General features: G+C 44.2%; 2 protein-coding genes across 3 annotated transcripts in view; one reads left to right on the forward strand and one right to left on the reverse strand.

Moving 5' to 3' along the window:
* Window positions 1-3,811, reverse strand: lgals2a (lectin, galactoside-binding, soluble, 2a). The gene is made up of 5 exons (XM_034593940.1): window positions 3,656-3,811; window positions 1,432-1,511; window positions 1,081-1,252; window positions 484-645; window positions 1-447 (listed from the first exon to the last, which is right to left on the reverse strand). The coding sequence occupies exons 1-4, from the start codon at window positions 3,659-3,661 to the stop codon at window positions 499-501; spliced, it is 405 nt and encodes a 134-aa protein (XP_034449831.1). The 5' UTR covers window positions 3,662-3,811; the 3' UTR covers window positions 1-447; window positions 484-498.
* A 2,868-nt stretch (window positions 3,812-6,679) lies between these two features.
* The window catches only part of gtpbp1 (GTP binding protein 1), an 8,817-nt gene continuing 1,479 nt past the window's right edge, over window positions 6,680-14,017 (forward strand). The window contains exons 1-15 of one of the 2 annotated variants that reach the window (XM_034593938.1): window positions 6,680-6,806; window positions 6,931-7,171; window positions 8,810-8,921; window positions 9,143-9,323; window positions 9,675-9,858; window positions 10,057-10,221; window positions 10,528-10,651; window positions 11,003-11,117; window positions 11,222-11,366; window positions 11,479-11,661; window positions 11,898-12,033; window positions 12,458-12,636; window positions 12,858-13,019; window positions 13,235-13,285; window positions 13,879-14,017. The exon at window positions 13,879-14,017 is cut by the window's right edge and continues 1,479 nt beyond it. In XM_034593938.1, coding sequence (XP_034449829.1) covers window positions 6,977-7,171; window positions 8,810-8,921; window positions 9,143-9,323; window positions 9,675-9,858; window positions 10,057-10,221; window positions 10,528-10,651; window positions 11,003-11,117; window positions 11,222-11,366; window positions 11,479-11,661; window positions 11,898-12,033; window positions 12,458-12,636; window positions 12,858-13,019; window positions 13,235-13,285; window positions 13,879-13,995 — 2,049 coding nt within the window. In that variant the 5' untranslated portion in view covers window positions 6,680-6,806; window positions 6,931-6,976 and the 3' untranslated portion in view covers window positions 13,996-14,017. The remainder of the gene's footprint in view (window positions 6,807-6,930; window positions 7,172-8,809; window positions 8,922-9,142; window positions 9,324-9,674; window positions 9,859-10,056; window positions 10,222-10,527; window positions 10,652-11,002; window positions 11,118-11,221; window positions 11,367-11,478; window positions 11,662-11,897; window positions 12,034-12,457; window positions 12,637-12,857; window positions 13,020-13,234; window positions 13,286-13,878) is intronic. The other variant, XM_034593939.1, reaches the window with a different exon arrangement.

The following is a 14,017-nucleotide window of genomic DNA, read 5'->3' on the forward strand; positions in this document are numbered from 1 at the left end:
TTTTTTATTTGTATTTTAAAGCCGTGCTTTAATACATGTTGTTACAAATCTGGAATGTTTGGGAGGGAAAACAAAACCAAAATGAACATGCAACATTTCAAGGCACCTTCAAGAAGAACATGGTCACATTTCAGCTAAACTCTGCAAAGTAAATAACAGTCAGATAACATAGGCTTGGAACTACTTTATGTTTGGCTTGTTTTTCCAATGAGTAGTTTAGCACAGTGACATCAAACTAAGTCAAGTAAGCTTGAAATGTGCAGACATGATTCACAAAATGTCCTGAAAGGGACTTGCTCTTCATACGACATCACATTGAGACGTTCTGTTAAATCATTTGTTCTACGATTCGTATCTGCACATGTCAACAAGCTAAATTCTTGCATAATGCGATAATGTGTGATGAGCATGTATTCAGGAGTTTAAAAGCTGGAGTTATATGTGACCAGATGTCAGAGAAATTGGAGGGGAAAAAAAAGTTCCTGGGATGGAGCAGGATTACTTGATCTCGATGCTCCTGATGCGAGCCTCCCCCTCAAAGCTCATGAAGGAGTACTTCTCCGCCCCGATGCGGTTGGGGAAGTGGATGTTGGAGCCATCGGATAAAGTCACCAGGAACTCCTGAGGGGTGAATTCAATGGTGATCTAGAGAGGAAGGCGGGAGACGCAGAGAAAAGGGGGAAGAATATGGAGACGTTACAATACGAACTTCTAATCCGCACCTGGATGAAGTATTTGGGTTTCGAATATTTCAACCCAAACACCTTAACACCACATCCTATCTACTACCTAAATGTACTTTATCGGATGGAAAATAAATGGGTAAAACTCTTATATTAGTCCTCAAGTTAACAAGGATTATTAATGTTGCCAGGCACGGGGGAGATTGCATATGACAGAAACAGAATATGTGTACACGCAAAATTCAGGCTCTGGATGACCTGCAAAGACCTGTCGGGATACACCACACACACACACACACACACACACACACACACACACACACACACACACACACACACACACACACACACACACACACACACACACACACACACACACACACACTGTCCCGCTCACCTTGAACTCCTGTCCTAGCTGGAAAGGAAAGCCTCCCTCACGGAGCTCCTCACACCACTGTCCTCCGATGTAAGAGTTGCACACCACTGCGTTCTCATCGCCGTGGGCGTTGAAACGAGGGTTGATGTGCATCACAATGTCCTGGTCAGAGGAGCCAATATTCAATGCGAAACTGCGGCACGGACAAAAAGAAAAAGCGTTCACCACATTTCATTAGGCTCCTCGTGTCTCAAATGGGTAAACAGCAGTCTTGTTTGTGGAATACAGTTGTCAACTAATGGAAAGTAGCCTGAACCCCAAAAAAGACTGTGATTCATTTCTATCGAGATACTGCTTCACGTCAGCGCTTACTTTGTCGCATCAGGTTTGGCAACTCCAACAAGGGTCAGGGTCTGTCCGACCTTGAAGGACATGTTCTTTACCATCATGTCCTGTGAAGACAAAGAAGCACAGGTTAATGATACAGTACCGATATTGTGAGGTAATACGATTGGATTTTACAAGAGCCAATTATTACTGCAACTACAGGCAGAAAAAAAAACACCAGCAGCAGCAGGAGCCTCAGCCAATTCTCTAATCCTCACTCCATCCTTACAAACACATGTTTTCAATTATACTCCCACCGATGGGGCTGCTCAATGATTCCACCTCTTTCCATTCCCTCTTTTCCACTACGCCACATTTTGGCAGAGATTATGTTGGAAAACGAAAAAAAAAGGCTGAGAGCAGCAGGAATCCTTAGATGCTACTGTACATGTGGCAGGAGAATACTGAGCTTGTGCTGCGGTTAGGAAATCATTATTGAGCAACCTATTATTTGCTTGTGAAACACAGATCGCCCCTATTTAACAGTTTCGCAAAATGGGAACAGTGATCTGTCACCAAGTACAAAAACAGCAGCCATTTGAAGATTTACAAGTTTTCACAGTAATGTTAAATATCTGTGCTACAGTGGAGGGTCGACGTGACATGTGAGAGAAATCAGAAATCGGAAACATGAGCACAGCAATTGTTTATCCTGTTGTCATGGAAGCGATTCTGAAACATTCTTTACTTGCGAAAAAACTTGAAACTTTTGTGAAATGTGATTTTTTTTTTTTTACTTGACAGCATTTCATCAGAGGTCGATCCTCATCACATCCCTTCAGGCAACAGGAGCAAGAATTTGAATGTGGGTTTTAATGCGCTGCAGCTGTTGTTAATGTTAGATACAGTAAACAGGAGATGAAAGTTGGAAAGGACTTCCTTCAGTTGATAGAGTTCAAGGAGTTGAGAGAAGTGAAATCACATAGTTCCCCAGTGAAAATGACTCATTGAACTCCTTTATTAAAAAGCCCTTATCCAGAAATAGTGTTGGTTTGTTGGTTCTGGCAGAAAACTAGAAGCTATATGTGGAGGTAAAACTAAAGAAAATGAATTGAGAGGGAAGAGGATTGGATGACATGGGTTCGACATTCTTTCCATGCTCGAGTCCAGTTGTAAGGCGCGCGTATGACACATGGCACCAGGGTGGGAGCTATGAGCTGCGTGTGGGGCTGGGCTGCCGGTTGGAGTCAGCTGTCACTCTGCATTTCTCCCTGATTCTGCCGTCTAAGGGGAACTGCATATTGGGAAAGACAGGAACAAAAACCTGCTACCAAGTAACGAGAAACACTCCAAGTTTCTACAAAAGGAATTGTGTTAATTAAGAGGCATTTGCTGACAGTGGCCTGTGTCATGAAAAAACGCCTCCACTATTTGCCACTCCTGATTTCTTTGACTCCAAGGGGGTAAACTTACACAACACAGTGTGGCAGCATCTATTTTAACCTCTGAATGATGACTTTATTCTATTTAACGCTATAATGTGATTTAAGCCTCCTGACCCTCGCTCCCCGGTGCCGTTTCCAAACACATGATCTGTAGCCAAGCAAGAAGCCGGAATGATACAGAGCTTTGGTTGTGATCCAAGAGAAAAACCACAATGCATTGCTCTAGATACTGAGACTGAGAAAAGGGCATGACTGGAATAATAAAATGGACAAAAGTTAACAATGTATTTTAGCTCTGTTGGTCGTGGAACCCACGTATGTTCGATGCATGTCTGAATGAATGAACTTTCTTTGTCATGCGCCTCTTTTAACACCACGTGCTCTGCTTTGTAGCCAAAGACACATTTCCATGCAAGTGCAACAAAGATTTTCCATTTCTTTTTCAGTGTGTTTAAGTTATCAGAGGACGAATATATCTCAACACCAGCAGCTGACTTTCTCATGCATTTGCAGTAGTTGATATCTCAGTCGAAAGGTGACTAATGTGCAGTGAATACTTTGACCATAAAAGGCAATGAAACGAAATCTGCCAGGCCAGGACTCTGAGAATCTCACTAAAAGCTAAGATACAATGAGACGCTTCTGTTAAAGCACAGTCCAGCTGGTCCGGCTACATCAGCAGGGCTCAGACCGAGCTGACAAATGTCAAAGCAGCTGTCATGTCCACTTTTAAAATGGGCCCTGACACTGCTTGACCTGCTGAGTCGTACAATACAGAGAGTGAAAGACATGCAAGAGCACCGTTCTGTGTAAATGATACTTACTTTCATTATTTCTGCAGATGTGGTCCAGGAGCTCGGCTGAGAAGAAATGACAGTGCTGCAATGAGGGAAGGCCTTGCCCCTCTGCAGCCTGAGTGGAGAATATATACGGAGTGGGAGGCTCCTTCGACCGGAGTGACATATTAGACAGTCAATAGAGTCCGGCCATTAGTGAACGTCGACAAATGGATTCAGAGTGAAGTTATCCACTGTAAATAACTAATCTACTGCTTAACAAGTGTTCGCAGACTTTGGTGAAGAGAGGGTAACTGGTGATGGATCGTTTGTTGACGTGAGGCTGCTACATTGGAAGTTTTAGGTTGTTGAGTCTGACTGCGAGGGGGAACCGAGGCCAGAGGGGCGGACATAAATAGAAATGAATTCGTTGCCAGGGAGACGTGTAAATATTTAGCACACAGCCAGGAGCCTTAATGGCCGGTTAGTGGACATGGGCTGTAACTCACTGTGGGATCAGATGGCAGAGTGGGACCGCAGAGTAAGAAAACTTTACTGAGGAGACGAAGCAGACAGAGTGAGAGGAGATGAAACTGAGTCAATCACTCGATTTGGATGGAATCTCTGACTCACAGCTGGAAATAGATGGCACTTTCATCTGCTGACACACGCTGCTCTGACTCAGACTGACACACGTGCATGAACTACAAGCTTAAGATTACAATCATGAGGGAATTGCAGGTAAGAGAAGGATATAAGAGGAGGAGCAACTGTCAGGGAACAAATAGACACATTATTAGGACTTTGCATTGACTTACATTCCTTACCCCCCAACTTTAACCATGACCAATGCATGCCTAACCCAAACCATACCTAATCACAATTAACATCTTATCCCTAACCTTAACCAGGAGCTCAGAAATAACACTTTGCCTCATCAGGACCAGGTTTTGGTCCCCATGTGGTCCACTGGTCCTGACAAGGGCTGTGTTTGTGCTGGAAAAGGTTCTAGAAAGATAACAAAAGCAAGTACCCCCCCCCCACACACACACACACACAGACACGCTTATTACACTTCCTCAGTCCCATCCCCTCATGCAAACTTGTGTGGTTGCTACATAATCACATAATCAATGCTGTTGTCTGTCTGTCTGTCTGTCTGTCTGTCTGTCTGTCTGCCTGCCTGTCTGTCTGTCTGTCTGTCTGTGTCTGTGTCTGTGTGTGTGTGCTAACCATTAGCTTACAAAAACTAAGCTACAATACATTATTCAAAGTCTCTGTGATTATTATACGTAAAATAACTTCAGAGGTTTGATATCCTCTCTGCTGATTAACAAAAGTCTCCTGATTACTAACATCCCATCTGCTTCTAGGTTCACTGACAGACAGGCACACACTCACAGACACAGGCGGGTTTTCAGCTGTTTGTTCTAAATGTTAACTCACGACCACAGTGTCTCTCTTTTTTATCTCCAACACCTGGCGTGTGTCACTGATCCAAAGAATGGACACTATCCGAGCCACAGCTTGTTTTATGTTGACCTGGTCCTCAACACACAGAGAAGTGCCTCCCTCATCATATGATTTAATCTGAAGGGTTTATCTCTCCACTCGACGTATCTGGGAAGATAATAAGCTTCGGTCACTACTGGGAAATGCAGTTCTTGCATCAGACGTTCGATGAGGCACGGAGACGTGTCACATTTCTTCTTGCCCTAAGAACTAGTCTATAGACAGTTAGTAGCTGCAATATATATACACATAGTACTTATGATTCATACATTATGATTTACCCTTTATCATAATACTCTTTGAAACACTGCATGTCAATAAATAGCCCATCAACATACCTTTGTGAATATTTCCACACATTTTTACATTATCAGCATGGGAGAGATGATGTAGAAATGTCATGTGCAAGACATTTTGAGGAGCTGAGCTGAATACTACAGAGACGTCATGGAGGTCATGGAGAACTCAATTAAATCCAGGCCTTTGCAGTAAGAGTCAGCTGTTATAACACAGTAGCTTCACACCTTCACTGTCTCATCGTCATCATTTGTTTTACTATATTTGTGTGTGGTATGTGTCCCTGCTTTTATTTATATTGTAACTTTTAGTTTTTTTGGACCACACATCTTGACCAGGACTCCCTGGCAAAAGAGATATTGTACCTCAATGAGAGCTTCCTGGTTAAATAATGGACAAATCAATCAATCAGTAAAGGGCATTGTATCTGGTCTGGGTTGTATTTAGCAGAGCAAGGAGGGGACTTCCTGGATTGTTTCCCAACACAACATCGCCCACTCTGTTGAACAATATACCACTGGAGAAGGATGATGAAATTACAATGAGCAGAGTGTAATTCGAGTATCACTACATTTGTCTTATCGTTGATTCTGTTAAATTAAGTTGTTTTTGATCGTCAACTGAGATTCAACGCTTATTACATCATATTTCACTGTAAAATGTAAAATGTTTTAAAAGGACCGGTACCGACTGTTGAATGAGTCGACTTTGATATGAGCTGAAACTTAAATCAAAGTGACTAGATTACAGGAAAGTGTTAAGACGTTAGTATTTTATTACTATTTTATTACTACATAAGATCGTTACATCTGTTTCATGAAAGTTGCATCAACTGAAGTTACACTGTGCAGCATCGTTTATGTGGAATTCTTTCATCATGTTCAGCTTTTAAACTTAAGTTTGTTCAAAGTACAATTCGAGAATCCCTATATTTGTCTTATCGTTGATTCTGTTCAATGAAGTTGTTTTTGATTATCAAGTTAAATTAAACCGTCACTGAATCATATTTCACAGTAAAATATAAATGGTTGACTTTGATAGGAGCTGAAACTGAAATCAAAGTTATTGGATCAAAGGAAATTGTTATTGTTATTATTGTATTATTACATAAGTTCATTACATTTGTTTCAGGAAAGTTGCATCAACTGAAGTTTCACTGCGATTACACCTGGTCAGCCTGTAATCATATGAACCAGCCCCCTCGCTGGGATTGGTCCAGAGTTTTCATATTCACAGACACTGAGACACTATTGGGGGACAGACAGGACGTGGGCGTGTACACACGAGCCTTATCTATTATTATGAATGAGGCGGATTGTGATGTTTTTTGAAATGGCTCGAACACAAACTGACTGAAACTGACGCACAAACAAACCGCGTGTGATTCCAAAAGGTAAATATTCAGACTTGTGTGTTGACTCTGTGTCAGTTGGTGTGAAGCTAATGTTGGCTAATCAACGTTAGCGTGTGTGTGTGTCTGTGTGTGTGTGTGCGTGTGTGTGTGTTTGGTTGGCAGGAGGAAAAAACATCAACAGCTTCAGATCCAACACTGGCACAGACATGGCATCGCTAGCTGCGGCGGAGGAGCCCGGTGCGAGCCCGGTCTACATCCCGCTGGCGGACGCTCTGGCCCCGGAGAGTATATTCGCCCCGGACCGGGGAGGCTGCGGGGAGGACGCCGGGGACGAGAGCTTTGAGGACGAGGACCTGATCAACGGCGTGCCCGAGGACCGCGGGGTTGACTTCACCAACAAGGTAAACTAGGCCCCTTGGACGTAGCAGCGACGTGGGGCTAACGTTAGCTAGCTGCTGCTCACGAATGAATGAAACAAATACTGTGTTATTAGCAAACACTGGTCGCTGCACCTTAGTCATAAACCGCACACACCACTGGGTCTGTGGGCGGTGTCTGGAGTTTTGTTGTTGCACTAGCATAACAACACCGCGGCTAACGTTAGCCTAGCCGGACTGTTAGGATTACCCATCACTCAGGGAACAACCTGATGCTAACACAGCAGGTATATGTAAGCTTTTCATTGTGTGTCTGAGGGAAACGCGACCACAACACGATCGAACCCACAGGCTGATGAAACACCCGAGGTGGGCTCTTCTCCAGCTGATGTTTACATACGTGTGTGTTTACATGTATGTGGAAGGTCAGGTGACACATGGCAGCGTTGCTACGTGTCCCATAAAACAGCTGATGCGTCAGGGAGGCCCGCTCCTTGTTCACCTTTGGCTCATCAACTTCATCAATAAACCAATAACTTTTAGTGTCCAGAAGAAAGTAGGTGAAACGAGAACGACCATCGGAGACACAGCGGGAGGAGGTGATGGTGTCAAGAATGAGGTGTTGGTCGTACAGGTGTAAACAGCACCCGTAAGATACTGAACAGGCAGATGTGACAGTAGAGCAGATGTTTTGAGTCTGTCCACAAAACCACAGACAGAGACAGACACTTAAAAACTTTAAAAACAAAGAAACAGTTTGGAATTAAGTCTAAGATAAATATTACAGAGGGACTCGGGTGATGCAGGATATAGGTCGATATTCAGGTTTCTAAAAAACACAGGACTCTGTAACTGTATTTAGGCAAATATCCATTCTGACTCACAGACGGTGGCGGTAATGCGCCGATAAGTTGTTTGCCAACCGCCATTAAACGTCAGAAGAAGAAGAATAACTTTGATTGACGTACTTATATTGAGGTTATTCATGTGACACCACACTTCGGGCCTTTTAGTGTAATTATTTCGCATTATTATTATTATTATTGTACATAACACTTTTAAAGGTTATATCTGAATCGTAACCAGATTTTCAAGGGACAACCCTGTGCTGTTGATTTTAATAGAAAAACAAAATGTCCCACTACATTCTACTCATGTGATTTTTTTTGGTATAATTGTAGGCTTGATCTAGTGGTTTCACTGTTTTTTAGAAAAAAACACACTCTTTGGTTTTTGATAAAAACAAAACAACCACACAGTACGAGAAACTTTCACAGTGTTGAATCAAGTAGTGAGAGAAATGATTTTGGTCGAACCTGATCTTAGTAAACACCCTGATACCGTTTTACTTTGGCAATGGTTGGAATCTATAGCTTTTTCCGTCTGTTAAAGCATCGATAACACTTGTGTGTTTACATGTAACCTTGAGGTGTGTAATGGGAAGAGAGGCAGCTGTGTTTGCGTGAGGAGAACAGCTTTCAAACTTTCTACTGCCGGGGAAATGTCCTGAGTGAAGCCTACTCTGAAGTCCAGTCCCTGTTGGGAGCAGCCACATCTGATGGAATCCCCTCTAATGCTTGCATCAGTCCTTAGAACAACCATCTCGTCATAACAGCAGCAGTGTTCATTGTTCTTTTTTCTTTTCTTTCTGTGAACCAACAGCAGGCTCTTGTTAGCCCCAATGGAGAGCAGTATGACTCGTTACTGCGCCAGCTACGGGACAGGATGGAGGAGGGATGCGGAGAGACCATCTACGTGGTCGGGATGGGCTCAGGTGAGAAACACACTGTGCACATGACGCAAATTATTCATCATCCTTTTGACCTTATTTGGAAAATTACATTTCTATAAGTTTGATCAGTGACTTTGTGAATCGAGGTTCCCTCCTTACCCGTGTTTCAGTCTGTGCCGGAGCATTTCATAACAAATCACAGGGCTGTGTGTTGTATTATGTACTTACTTCTTGTTCCCCTCCCTCCTCCATCACTCTGTCAGATGGTGGTGACTGGGGTCTGGATGAGAAAGATATGGAGGCCTCTGTGGCCACAGTGCACTCGATGTGTGAGCAACTGGACGCCGACCTCATTCCACTCCGAGAGCGCAACGAGGCCGCAGGTTTGGTGCACGACTATCTGATCCGCAGGCGTGTGGGTGAGCTGGACTTCCTGGAGGTCAGGTGAGTGGTCAGAGAGCAGAATACAGAGGGTTGAGCGGATTCCACACATAATTATCCACAGCTATGGTCATAGTTGTTTTTCATTTACCAGTTGTACAGGAGAAGTCTTTCCTCCAGTTTTCCAGCAGTGCACGTATTACGTCTCCCCCCTCAGTCCTAGATTTTCAGATTAGAAATACTCATTTAATACTCATTTGAATAAACTAAGTTGTTGACAATTGTACAGTTCCCTTTTTTTTTTTTATTGGATTACCTTTTTCATGACATATCTTTTTAATGTCTCAGTTATGTTTACTTTGTTGAAATGATTGAAATGTTGAAATGATGTTTTGGTACTCCTGTGTCCCCCAGGGTTGCAGTGGTGGGGAACGTGGATGCTGGCAAGAGTACTCTCCTTGGGGTGTTGACGCATGGAGAGCTGGACAACGGCAGGGGCTTTGCCCGCCAGAAGCTCTTCAGGCACAAGCACGAGATGGAGAGTGGCAGGACCAGCAGTGTGGGCAACGATATCCTGGGCTTTGACCAGGAGGGACAGGTTAGGGCCAGGGAGGTCGACTGGCTGGGTTGATTCTAAAAGAATTGTAATTGCTAAACATTTAAAGCAGTGGTTTATGTTGTTGATTTGTGTGCTGTACAGTGAGGTGCTTGACTACACGTTGAATGGACTTTTGTGTGAAGCAGCATATGGACAGTGTGACTGCTGGGAATTGAACCCCTCTCCGTCTGTCCCTAGGTGGTGAACAAACCAGACAGTCACGGAGGAAGCCTGGACTGGACCAAAATCTGTGAGAAGTCGTCAAAGGTCATAACCTTCATAGACTTGGCCGGCCACGAGAAATACCTCAAGACTACTGTGTTTGGGATGACTGGACACCTGCCCGACTTCTGCATGCTCATGGTCAGCAAGGAGGAGCCAGCGAGGGGGGGGGGGTTGGTTGGTTGGTTGGTTGGTTGGTTATCAGGAAGGGGTGGATGTGGTTCTATCTGGTGTGGGGGGGTAATAGGAAATTTGCATTAGGCAATTAAACATGTTGTGCTATATATTAAAAAAGGGCTGACTACATGACTTAAAAAGCAATATTTGAATATGGCAGAATCTTACCTGTTATTAATTCGTAATGTGGAATGAAGTCTATAAACAGTGTCTTTAGAAGCAGAGTATAGAAGTGAAGTTCTCTGTCTCCCCCCCCCCCCCCCCCCCCAGGTGGGCAGTAACGCAGGTATCGTAGGGATGACCAAAGAGCACCTGGGCCTGGCCCTCGCTCTGAATGTGCCTGTGTTTGTGGTGGTAACCAAGATAGACATGTGTCCAGCCAACATCCTACAAGGTCAGTCCCCTCTCATGTGAATGGAATAACTCACACGCTTGCATTGTCGACACTACTGTGGATATTTATTTGAACAGATCGCTCCCCCTCTGAAACACAAAAACTAAAACAAATGCTTACACAGTCATGTCAGGCCAGCAGGTGGCGATAAAGTCTACACCAACGATTCTTCTAATACTAGGAAAGAGCTCTTTGGACCAAGTAATATGAGCTTGACCTACTGTGACAAGTCAAATATGATATTTCATAAACACAGTGTGGCTGCTTCTTCTAACACAACCTGACTGTAATGTGTCATTCTCCGTATCAGGCTTTGTGGTGTAATTCTTGTTTTTCTTTTCCTTCTAACAGAGACACTGAAGCTGCTCCAGAGGTTACTGAAGTCTCCCGGTTGTAGGAAGATCCCGGTCCTGGTGCAGAACAAGGATGACGTCATAGTCACAGCATCAAACTTCAGCTCTGAGAGGTTTCAAACTTTAATCGAGTGTAATAATCTACTGGAACTGGACTTTTAGAGCAATAACAGTGAAAAGGCCCCTTTGTAACGTGTGTGTGTGTGTGTCTTTCCAGGATGTGTCCCATCTTTCAGATTTCCAATGTGAGCGGAGAGAACATGGACCTGCTCAAGATGTTCCTCAACCTGCTCTCCTCCAGGACTTCCTACCGAGACGATCAGCCTGCAGAGTTCCAGATAGACGACACCTACTCTGTGCCGGTGCTCAGACTAATCACAAACACAACACTAAATACACCTTACTGTGTGGTATTATTGATAAATCTACCTAATGCACTCTTTAACCATCAGTTTTGTTCCTTCAATATCTCAGGGAGTGGGCACCGTAGTATCAGGAACTACTTTACGTGGACTCATACGCCTGAATGATACCATGCTCCTGGGGCCGGACCCCCTGGGCAGTTTCATCCCCATCGCCGTCAAATCAATCCATCGCAAGAGAATGCCCGTGAAGGAGGTCCGAGGTGGCCAGACCGCCTCGTTTGCTCTCAAAAAGGTAGGGGGGGAATCGTCTCCCACTGTAGAACTAGTAGTAGTGAAGTTTGGGATTGCATAGGTGTATAATGTAATGTTTGTTTTGCCGATTCTGTATCCACAGCACGGTCGCAATGTAATCTAGTCTCAGCAGCAAGGATTTAAAATAATCTGGAGCAATAATTATTAAATGAACAGTTGTGTCTTCCTCCGTCTCCTGTTGTCTCAACCCCTCTTTTCACACGACTCTTTGCATAGATCAAGCGTTCATCCATAAGGAAAGGGATGGTGATGGTGTCCCCGAGGTTGAGCCCACAGGCCACTTGGGAGTTTGAGGCCGAGATCCTGGTGCTGCATCACCCCACCACGATATCCCCCAGATACCAGGCCATGGGTGGGTAAAGGCTCATTTCTGCTGCCTCTGCTTATGATAAAAGTCGGTTTTACTCGATGTCTTCACCCACATGCTGCTATGGGTCCTTTACGGTTGGGATGGTTGTTAAGCAGCACATCCACTAGAGGGATGTGCAGAGTTTATGACAGTAACAAACATTCCTCTGCAGATTCATGGTCGTGACAGGACGTTAAAGTTTTGTATCTAGTTTTCCCCAATAACATTTCATATTTCTTGAGTCTTGCTCGGTTTAAATGATAAAATGAGAATAGAACATTTGAACAAAATGTCCTGAAGCCTTGTGCACACTGATGAGAATACAGAGCAGTAGAGTGTCTCATTACTCGGTACACATGTGATTCATCGTTGTTCAATATGCATAAACTCACATCTCCCCCCTCGTCCTTTTCTCCCATCTGATCAGTCCACTGTGGCAGCATACGGCAGACCGCCACCATCTTGTCCATGAACAGGGACTGCTTACGAACAGGGGACAAGGCTTCCGTCCACTTTCGCTTCATCAAGACGCCCGAGTATCTGCACTGTGACCAGAGGCTGGTCTTCAGAGAGGGTCGCACCAAGGCTGTGGGGACCATCACTAAGGTAGCAAAGCCTTCTGGAAGACGGGCAAAGTTTCCCTGAAGGGAATCTGTAATGCCGATGATCCACAAATGTAGGATGTGCCTTGTTAATAATTATTTGACCTGCTGCCTTGTGAGACATGTTCCAGTGAGATAAGGCCTTGGACTGAGATATAGCTTTTTTTTTAATCTGATTTCTTTACCTCTCCGAGAGACTCACATATTTACTCAAATTCCTTTCAGCTTTTGCAATCCACCAACAACTTGCCGTCAAATTCCAAACCGCCACAAATCAAAATGCAGTCTACAAAAAAGGTGCCGCTCCGAAAAGAGGACGGCACCCCGGTGGCCGGCGATGACGTAGCGACGATAGCACAGCCAGCGGGACCGAACACTACACAATCAGTGAGTCACAAGTCAATGGATGTGCTGCAAATATACTGTACTGCACATCACTGTGGATTTCCTATCTTCGAATGTACTTGCCCTAACATTACCCCTCTTTTTCCTTTTCCATCCTTTACTTTCTGCTTGATTTTGCCTCATTTCATCCCAAACTCTAATTTTGTCACGTTGCTCCCTCACACCCTCTGCTCTGCTTGCCTGACTGGCTCCATAAGGGAGAGGGAGAGGAAGACCCTCAGATAAAGGAGGGCAACAAAGAGAACAAGGTAAAATGGGTTGATTTAAAACGAGCCAGAACAATGGAGAACCTGAATAATGGGAGTTTTTTGTTTAAAAAAAACAAGATTCTGGAGTTGGTACCTCAGCAGTCTTGATCCTTCGTAGGTTTTGAAGGTTTGGGCGGTGTCTGCTCAACGTCTCCATCAGCTGCAGCTTCTCGCTTTTAGCTGCGGGTTGCTGGAGATTCATGGTTTCAGCTGTAACCAATAAACTTGATGACAGGCCTAAATTAGATTTGTCTGCTCTCCGCGTGTCGTCGTCTTGTCAGAGATTATTTATGAGCAAAGAAACGAGACTCATTCATACAACGTCAACAAAGTGAACATATAGATTTTAACCATAGAAATTAATTATATTAAGGTTGGGATCAGACTCGTTTTTAGCAGATATCCAAAAATAAAGAGCAGAATTTGGGCCAAAAAAGTCCATCAGGACACAGTACAGATTTCTACATTACAGGACTTTTGAATTTAACTGTGCGTCAGCCATCAGTCCAACCACAGCTCGAAGAACCAGTTAAATGTCAAACATTTGAGTTCGGCCGTAACAATGTTTGTCTTTTGTTCTCTCTCCTTCGTAGCCAAAGTCTGGAGGAGGCGGGAGGCGACGGGGGGGCCAGAGGCACAAGGGAAAAGGCCAGAACAGCAGCGCCAACCCGACAGCAGCTCCGTCCTCATCGGGGACGGGAGGCTGCTGAACTTTCCTCCTCTTCCGCGCAA

This window comes from Hippoglossus hippoglossus, chromosome 8 (genome assembly GCF_009819705.1).
Source record: "Hippoglossus hippoglossus isolate fHipHip1 chromosome 8, fHipHip1.pri, whole genome shotgun sequence".
In the NCBI taxonomy this organism is placed as follows: Eukaryota; Metazoa; Chordata; class Actinopteri; order Pleuronectiformes; family Pleuronectidae; genus Hippoglossus; species Hippoglossus hippoglossus.